The 10006-nt window shown below is 47.9% G+C and overlaps 1 protein-coding gene across 1 annotated transcript; it reads right to left on the reverse strand.

The window, feature by feature from the left end:
* Nucleotides 1-1120: 1120 nt before the first annotated feature.
* On the reverse strand, nt 1121-7137 carry Tspyl2 (TSPY like 2). Its single transcript, XM_070040446.1, has 7 exons — nt 6223-7137; nt 4919-4996; nt 4705-4816; nt 4471-4616; nt 4250-4344; nt 3322-3953; nt 1121-1819 (listed from the first exon to the last, which is right to left on the reverse strand). The coding sequence occupies exons 1-7, from the start codon at nt 7015-7017 to the stop codon at nt 1695-1697; spliced, it is 1983 nt and encodes a 660-aa protein (XP_069896547.1). The 5' UTR covers nt 7018-7137; the 3' UTR covers nt 1121-1694.
* Nucleotides 7138-10006: the final 2869 nt, after the last annotated feature.

The following is a 10006-nucleotide window of genomic DNA, read 5'->3' on the forward strand; positions in this document are numbered from 1 at the left end:
AGATAAGATTACAGACTCGAACCACTAGGACCTGGCTTTAAATCTAAAACTTTTGAAATTAAAAAAAAAAGTTTAAACAAATTCCCAAGTAAGTCCCCATCATGCCACTCACCTCAGGTGTAAAGTCGATTTCCTCACTGTTCTCCCTCCCTCCCTCCCTCCCTCCCTCTCATTCAGTCTTCTAACAGCCAGCAGAGGGCGTTCTGTAAAACCGCAAATCTGACAGTAAAATAAATGCGTCGATGGAAAGTTCAGGAGAGTATTGAAAAAAGGACCCATCTATATAAATGAATGTCATTTATAACTGTCACAACAATGAGTGTCATTATTATGGCCTAGATTGAATCCGGTTAATATCTCTGGTTTCCGTTGAAATGCAATACTGTTTAGTCTTTTCAAGATCTCCTAATCAAAGACTGCCTTAAGATGCCCAGCTCCCGACCTCTCTATGCTATCCCGCTAGAATAACTTCCCTTTGTTTTCCTTTATTTCTAAGTGAATTACTGATGCTGTCATTTCTCCTGCCTCCCTCCCTCTGTCCACCCAGCTCGGGGGACCCCGCACTTCCTCCCTAAGGCAAGAGCACTTTCGCGCGCGATTAGGTGGTGCTGTCCAGACCAGTATCGACACATTTAAAAAAAAAAAACACTACATACAAACAAGAAAAATGGATGCCTCTGGCTCTCCCACGCCCAGCTCGCACTAGGCCCGAAGAAAGGTTTGACGCACTACATAAACGAAAAGATGAATCACCGAGTAAATTGATGTTCTAGGGCGTAGGGCATCTTTGTACGCATGCGCCAGCGGGAAAGGCGTGGGAAGCTCTTTGCTACCTGCCGGGGTGGATTGCGTTGGTGGAGGTGGGAGGGGCTTCCTCAGCCTCGCCTTGCTATTGGCCAGGACGGTCCGCATTGGTCTGACGCAACGCCTCTGCGGTCTGCCAGAGCAGGCCCCTAGCCTGCAGACCCCTCCATCCCCCGCCCTTCCCCCCCCCCAGCTACCATCTTGCAGGTCATTGCGTAGGCCAGGACGCTTCGTGCTGGTTTGTGGAGGGGGGGGGGCGGGAGAACTGGCTGCTAGGAATGGCGCACTGGGGCAGACAAAAGACTCTAAGCGACACTGAATTTGCTTAAATTTTATTAGGGTTCACAAGGAAAGAGGCGGGACTTCTGGGGGGAGGGGGGAGGAATACCGCAATGGCAAAGCGGCCTTGCATAGACACCGAGGCGGGCTAGTGGGCATGGCGAGAAAGGGGTTCAAGGGAGAAAGAGACTTGGGAGAACAGGGTGGCCGCAAAGCCACGGTACGGCTGCGGTCAAGGCCACAGCTGTCCTCCTGGCTTCGGCATCAGGGTGTCCACGTCACACAGCACAGGGAGAGGGGTTGGGGCTAACACTGATAAGGAGAAAGGGGCTAGAGGGGCCCTGACCAAGGCATCACAATAAATACATTTAGCAGCACACAGAAGCCTGCAGGGAAGGAGGGTCAAAAAAGGAGGAATTCTCCTTTCCCTCCCTCCCTCCCAAAATAAGAACTCTGCAATTATTAAACCATAAAAATAAACTTTAAACCCGTGTACGAAGTCGGTCACCCCCCCAGAAGTGCAATGTGGGGCCGCGTGGCCCTAGCTGAGGGGGAGGGCAAATGGGGCAGGACACAGGAGGTACAGACTGGTCCTCCAAAGGGTAAGATGTTTAGTCGTTTTTCCCCCACTTCTCCGGGTCGTCCCAATCGTTGGGGACCTGGAGCACCTCCTCAATATCAGAATCTTCTGAATCCACTTCCCTTCCTTCCTCCTCATAGCTGTCTGGTTCACTACCTGTGAAAGAAACAGAGGCAAGAACAGGGAAATGGAGGATTGTTATTTGGGCAGGTAGATATTACTAGAAAAAGGGAACAAAATACATTGGCAATGTTTTTGAGGTCTGAGACCCACTGCCAAGTGTCTCTGCTTGTGTGTGTGTGCTTGTACTCAAGTCCATGAGTGAGGAGGAATTAGGAGCAAGGCAGGAAAGCAGCGTGAGAGCCTTGCCTCTGTCAAAACAGATAAGTCTCTGAAAGTAACCTTTTCTGTCTCTCCCTGTCCCATCCCCATTCCGCAATCTGTGTGTCTTCCTGACCTCAGATTTCAGCTGAATAAACCTATTCATCCATAGGCAACTCCCTCACTTCTTCCCCTTCGTGTGATCCAAACAGGCCCTAGTTTGTCTTCTTCAGCCCAATTCCCCACTTCCCTTACACCCCAGGTCTAGACAGCCAGCTCTGCTTCCCATTCTTGGAGAGATGCCAGTGGGACCGACAATTCCTTCAGTTTCTCTACTATACCTGAAAGATGTCAAATTTGACCTCCGGGAATGGTTGATATTCTTATCTTCTACCTACCCCAGGAGCTCACCTCTGCCTCTTGTCTGCCTACAACCCAGCTCAAATACCTTTCATCAATCTTCCAGGACAGAACAATCCCAGGAGCCACCTAAAATACTGTTTGTTCCCTCACTCCCTGCTCCATATGTAACCTTTTCTCATTTCTCCAAGTGAATTATGGTGAACACTGAACAACTGTCTTCTGTATTCAAGAAGTTTGGGAAATGCAGAGTTCTGCAAAGTGGACTAGGGTTCCCCTGCCCCCCCAGGACTGTCACAACTTTTAAGAGAGTAATATTGCAATGTAGCATTCCCTAACATGTATGACCATCAAACTTGTCTTTGAAAAGCAGCTTTCAGAACTGAAGGGGAAAGGTAATTTTGGAAAACATGACAAACATACCATGTTATTTTATCCTTGTAAGGTCCTCATTCACATTATTCATTCCATATAGAATGCTCCTCAGGGGGAAATAAAGTTTCTGATTCAAGTATCAACTTTCTCTAGCTCTCTTTTCAACCTTCCCCACTCCTTGGGGTAGATTTACTTGCTCTATCCTCTGGGTTCTCAGAGCATACTGCACACCTCCCAAAGAACCCCGGGGAGTTCCCAAGAAGGTGTGTGTTTTTTGTGTGTATGTGTGTGTGTGTGTGTGTGTGTCCGCAAGAGAGACTTGCCCTTTTTCAGTTTTCCACTCACCATTTGCCATATGTCTATTTATTTCTTTTGTTTTATCAGTTGTGACCTATCCACCTAGAATCTGGAGCTGATTGTTTTGTTTGGTGTTGGTACATTTGTACCTTAAATGTTTTCTGATCTTCCTTATTTAAGAAGTTGCAGAGAATGCTTTTTTCTTTCCCGTGTAAGAATAGATTGTGTCCATGCCTGTGAAACCCTGTACCAGGCTTTATCTGGGAAAAGAGAAAGGAGGGAAGAGAGGAGAGAGTCTAGCTTACCTTCTACACTGCCCTCTTCCTCCTCTGATTCATCAGAGATGATCTCTATTTCATCCTCATAAATGCCTTGGTTGATGCTGTTTTCCAGATCCTTGTCAAAGACTTCAAAGTGATTCTTGTAGTATTCAATGTCTCTATCATCATCATCACTGCCTTCATTGTCACCTTCATTGCCGTCATCATCTTCATCACTGCGTTCATCTCCATTGTCACTATCACTGCTGTCTTGGTTGGTGCTAGTGCTGCTTTGGTGGCCACTTTCCAGGTTCTTTTTGTCACCGTAAATATTCTCATAGGTGAGGTTCCCATTATCGTACGTGTTGTTTTCTTCCTGGTTCTCGCCGTTGTCATCAGGACTCTCATCAGCACTCTCATTGTTGTCAGTGGTCTCGTTGGGGTTCGCATGGTGGAGTAGGTTCTCACTGTCATACAGGCTCTCGTTGATGTCAGTTATCTCATTGTCAGTGGTCTCGAAGTAGTCAGTGGTCTCCATGAAGTCAGAGATCTTGATGTTGTGGATGGGTTCGTTGTCGGTCTCGTCGATGTCTGAAATCTCACTGAGAATGTGTTCCATTCCATAATACTCATGGTCATCTTCCATGATCACCATTTCATATTGCTCCTTATTGCTCCTGTTGGAAAAGTTTGGGGCTGAGTATGGGATTAGTAAGAAAGGATATACCCAGGGAAGACACTAAAAGGTGCTAAGTTAATTGATGGAGGCAGGAGACAAGGATGAGTCTAGGGTGGGGAACTGTCTCATTTGGGCACCTGACTTTGTAACCTCTGGACATTTGTGGACATTGTTCTTTCTTTGTAAAACATTGCACTATATTATCTCAGAGGTCTCTTGTATATCTATACACTAGCCTAGTCTTTTGGCTCTCTCTCCAACAAACCAACTCTCAGCCATCAATTCCCCCATCACCTCTCCTTGTCTTCTCGCTTCTTTCTGTTTGTCCTACAGCCACGTTCTCTCATGTAGTAACGTAGAGGGTTAACCCACAGGTCATTCTTGATAATCTGTCAAAGGAAAAGGGAGAACAGAACCATGAGTATAAGCCCAAGACTCTCCCTACTCCCAACCCACCAGTAACCCAGAGATAAATGTAGCAAATCTGTGTCTGGCAATGCCAGAAGGGGCCTTGCCTCAGCAATCCTGTCAGCCTCTGGGAGGCTGTGGTTTGAAAACCAGTTGAAGAAGCTGTCACTGGTATCCTGGTTCCGGCGATTGTGGGCCTGGGGTTCCTGGCCACGGTGCCAGCGGATTGGGGTTGAGTGAGACACCAGTCGGCCTATGGGGAGATAAGGCCATGCAGAAGGGAGTGGGAAAGGATAGATGAGGGGAAAGGTAGATGCCCTCCCCGCAGTACTGCCACTTACCAGAGCGGTTGCGTTGGAATTCCTTGACAATAACCATGTTTGTAAAGTAGGGGTTTGTCTGGAAATACAGCTTCATTTTGTAGCCCATCGAGATATGTCTGAGATCCTGTACCTGCTCAGGATGGGGGTAATGGTGGTATGTGTCCCCTCCTTGGCCTTCCCCCCCCCCTCACCTCTAAGGACCAGATTCCTTGGCTTTCTTCTTTCGCCTGACCTGGAGATTGGTCAAGTAGCGGAAAATGTCTTCATCACGTTGGTTGATCAAGATTGAAATTCTGGGGTGGTTGAGGAACTAATGAGTGGAGCAGTTTAGGTCAAGGATTTACTATTCACTGAGAGGGAGGGAGGGAAGGCTAGGGAGGGCAGAGCAAGAGAGGCTGGACTAGGAGAATTCTTTCTGTGTTCATGTGATGCATATAGACCAAGTGGGTCACGGCTTATGACATATTTTCATTCCTAGGATATCATCTATGTGGTGAGAGCCTATGTTTTTATAAGGCTCAGTGTTAGAAGACTTTGGCACTGTTCATCTATGTTCTGTGTTTAGGTGATGAGTCCATGTCTATATGAACTGTCTTGAGATGCTGTAAACTTGTATTCACAAAACAATCTGTGTTTAAGGGCTGAAGGTTTGTGTGCAACTGTGTTTGCTTACTGGCCCTGTGGTCATGTGATGTTGTGTGGCTGGCTCTTAGAGTCTACGTGCTGAGAATCTGTGGCCATGTATAGTGCTGTGTGTCTGGATCTGGAAGTCATGTGTTTCTATCTTGTTACATATATGTATGTGTATATATATATATATATATATATATATATATATATATATATATACATACATAGAATATGTACCCCAGTGATAAGCCAACAGTAAATAGTATTCTTCATCTCCTCTTTCCTTTAACCCCTTGATCTCCATATCCAGGTGTTCTGTCTTCTCACCTTTCAGGGGCTCTAGACCCTCTCTTGTCCCTCCCCTGTAATGTAGGCCACTCAAGTCAGGATTGTGATTTTCAGGCATCTATGTAAAAACCTAGGTTTGCAGAGCCCTGTATGGTTTAAGCACCTTTTTCTGGGCAGTTTCTCTGCTATTGTGCCTTTCTCCTCTACTGTCTGAGTCAGTTCCTCATTTGAATGCCAGCTCCTCCCTTCTACTTTTACTGTCCCCAGGCCAGGGTCTAGTTTTTCGGCTGTTTCCCCTCTTTTCCCCTCCTCCTTTTACCATGTGAGATGCATTTTTATTTTTATCTGTTGTTGTTGTTAGGTTCCCCTCCCCGCGTCCCATCAGCTTTTTTTTTCTCTTAAATGCTGGGCCCAGTTTTTTTATGCTGTGTGCATTTCCCCTTCCTCATCTCCAGTCCAGCTTCTCTGCTGTTTTGCCCTCCTCCTTCCATCCCTCTTCCACCCAATCTGGTGAGTCTTCTGATAGGGGACTCACCCCCCCCCCCATTGTGTCCCTCCCTCTCCCCATTCCCTTTCTGTCATGGGTTTTTGGCACATGAGTATCAATGAGAAGGATACTGCTTTGACCCAGAAGCCTGGGATATGCTGGATGATGACGTCTCTGCGCTCCAGAAAAGGTCTTCGCATCTGGATGAACTTACGCTTGAGACGCAGGAAGGCCTTTCCAGCCTTGATGTTCACAGCCTCCAGGTCCATTTGAATGCTCTCCAGGGCCTCCAGGATGCTTTCTATCCTCTGGGCATTCCTCTCTTTGCTTTCCTTCTTCCCCTTCCTCTGCTTCCTCCTCCTCCGCCTCCTCCGCCTCCTCCCACTTTCTTTCTCATCCTCATCCTCATCCTCCACTAAAATGACAGCCTCTTCCTTCCTCTTTGGACCGACTAACACCTGGGGCTCCCATCCCCCTGAGCTACAGGTTTCTAGGGCCTTCTCTACAGCAAGACCACTGGGCTCCGCAACCTGAAAGTCAATTTCCAGGCTACCCCCACTGCCTTCGGAAGCAGGGAGTGTTTCCAGGCTTCCTGCGGGTGGGGGTAGTTCCCCGTACCCTGAATCGATGGTAGGATCCCAGCCGGGTCCCCCAGAACCCAGGGTGAAGTACGCGCGGATACCCCCCTCCTCGAGAATGACATAGGGTGGAGGTGGGGGCAGCGTGAGGCCCAGTCCCACCCCCCTCATGTCAGCCAGCACCTGTGCAGCCTCGGTTTCCTCTCGGAGCCTCGGGCGCTGCTGGGGTGGCGGCAGGGGCAGACGCAAGAGCGGCGGAGGTGGCGGAGGTGGTGGATCGCGCTGAGGGGTCTCAGAGCTGCTTAGGCGGCGGGTCTTGGCCGGAGGCCCCTCATCGGGACGATCCATGATGACCGCGCTCAAAGCTCAGAGGGGTCGCTCTGGCTCTTTTGCTCTCGGGCCCGGGGCCTCCGCTACCAGTTCCACCTGAAGAGAAGCCGCCGCACCTCACGCGACCAGCTCCGCTCACCGCCTCGCTCTGACGCTCCCTCCCACAGCGCCTACCCTACTCCCTCCGCGCCAGCCTCTGAAGCCTCGCCCACTCCTTGATGCAAGGGGCCTATTCGGCCTCGCGATTGGCTGCGGGCCTTCGCGGCGGCGCTCACGCTCCTCCGACCCCTGCCCGCTCACACGCAATCTGCTTGCCAACACTACACATCATCACTTTCCGATTGGCTCCCCCTTGAACCGCCAATCATTGGGCTATTCCCCACCCCAGCGATGACATGAAAACTTCAGCGCGATTGGCTGCTAGGAGAGCTGGGGGAGAAGCCCCTCTCCCTCACTTCTGTAACATTTTATCCAATGGGAAAAGTACCAGTGGTTCTGAAGACCAAAAAACAAGGCGAAAAACAAACGCAGACACTAAGCAGGATGTGCTAAAAAAAAAAAAAAAATCGAAGAGCCTCGCTATCGTTCTCCCCACCCCCAGCTTCTCTCTGCAACTACGCACTTCTTAAATCTATCTGCCTTTGCTCCCCATTCCCTCTTAGTGTTCCTGGGTGAATGAACTCTGCAGCCCCTCAAGGCAATAGTTGCCTTAGTGAGCCCTGAAATTTAGGTGCCCAAAGGTCTTTGGTTTGGGGATCAATTTTTCACATGATTTTCCCCCAGTCACATTAAAAAGTAACTTCCACTGCGTCATAAAAATGATTATGATTCAGCTCATCTACTAGATTTTTCTGGAACTTTCTCTTCATCTACTAATTCTCCCCTCTTCAAGTCTTTTTCAGTGTATGCTGTTATTAATCACATTTTAAGATTTTATTATTTTTAATGACCAGACATGAATGGTCTTTGGTGAAGCATGATGGTGGAGTTTTGGCTTTGGTTCTAGAATTTACATCATGGGGTACACTAGAACCCTAACTAAATCTCTACCCCTCTACTTCCTCTAAATCAGGCATTCTCCCAAAGGGTTAACTGCCTATTGCATTCTTGCTCTGGTAGAGCATTAGAGGGAACCTAGGGATCCGTCACCAGGAGAATGGGTAAGAAAATGTGATACATGTTTTAGATGGACCACCAGAATGAATTAGATCTATGTACAGCAACATGGCTGGAACTCTCAAAAACAGAATGTTGAGTGAAAAAAGAAACAAACAAGATTTATAGTACAATAACTTTATGTAAATTAAAACACAACAATACCATATTTTCCACAGATACACATATGTAAATAAACACATGAATGGTGGACTGGAAAGACATACATTAAATACACAAGACTGGGTGCCCATATGGGGTGGGGAAGGATGGGATCAGGAATGGGTGATGAAGGGACAAAATCAAACAAGAAGATAAAAGGGCCTTGCATAGACCAATGATGATATAGTGTGCCAAGAACTGAGGAAGATGGTCAGCTCAGTTCTGTGCACCTGAGAGAATAAGTAAGTAAATAAATAAATAGTAAATTAACTGAGTGCCTAGGGAATAGGCTGGCTGGATAGATTCCCAGACTACCCTCCCCCCCACACCCATTACATCCCTTACTCTGAATTTAGTCAAAGCTGATCAAAATACCAACTCTGTACAGTGGATTCTTAGAGAAGGGCTCCCAGCCCAGACTAAGCAGTGTTTCCAGAAACAATTACTTTGTAGAGGACATTTCCTAATCTCATTTATTCCCCATTCATGTTTGCTCCTCAATTCTCAGTTCCTATCCTCTATAGGGGTCCAATTTTCAGGAACACCTTCAGTTTGGGGAAGGTGATTGAACCTACACACTTTAGGAGGAGGCAGGGATCTCAAGCTCCCTGTCCTCTTCACTCTGTAATCAGAGCCTGGGCCATGGAAGGCGCAATCTTAAGAGATGGGGTCGACTGTCTTTCTTCATACATGTATAGAATTTCCAGCTTCCATATGAGCATTCTACTTCCTGCTATAGGCACATGATCTAGTTTGTCGCGTCTCAGGTATGTGTGTGTCTGTGTGCATGCACACACATGCACCTGTGCATGTATGTGCCATGTATTTCCATACGCTGGCATTTGCTCACATGTGTGCACCAGGCAAGTTTCCCTCTGGAGTATGTCATCACAAAAAAAAATCACACGGACGCGCACTGCCTTACTCAGTCATACTTTCCCATATGTAGTCACATAGTCAGGACACACACACACACACACACACACACACACACACACACACACACACTCAGAAAGAGAAAACATCCAATATAGTGTTGTTCATTTCAGTTTTTCCATTTACAAAATCCAATGGTGAATCCAGGCAGTTAGAAAAAAATGGAGGAAAGCCCTCCTAAGTGTACCCTATTTACTCCCCACCCTCTTGGTCTTCCCATCCCACCCCCTCAGAAAGGCACCCCATCACTATCACTGAGAGAATAATTTCCCTCACTCTCAGCCTCTCAGCCATTCTGGCTAGCCTTTCCGAGGTCACTCCATAGTTAGGTTCATTAATGTCTCTCCTGCCTAGAGTGCCCTCCTCGTTCCTTTTGGGTCAAGGCTTCCTCAGTTCCAGGCTGTCTTAGGGTAGGGAGGAACCTTAGGACAAGGGTTTCTATGAGGAGTGGTAAAGGGTGGATAAATACAGATAGATCCCTGCCAGTGCAGGACATGAAAGGGGGACAGAACCCCGGCAAGCTCAGGCAAAGGAATGCCAGCTTGGCGCACCAGTCCACAGAACTGGTCTTGAAATTAGCCCAGAGTGGACTCTTCCCCTGGGAGGGAGGCATGGGACCCCTCACTTGGGGGAATGGCTGCAGGCTGCTCCACTTTGGATATAGGTAAGGTAAAGGGAAGAAAAGGGAGAAGGACTGTTTGGATCAAGAACATTTGGGGCTGAGGATCCAGAAGGCCAAGGGGAACCAAGGAGA

This window comes from Dipodomys merriami, unplaced genomic scaffold (genome assembly GCF_024711535.1).
Source record: "Dipodomys merriami isolate MVZ:Mamm:240054 unplaced genomic scaffold, mDipMer1.0.p SCAF_3, whole genome shotgun sequence".
In the NCBI taxonomy this organism is placed as follows: Eukaryota; Metazoa; Chordata; class Mammalia; order Rodentia; family Heteromyidae; genus Dipodomys; species Dipodomys merriami.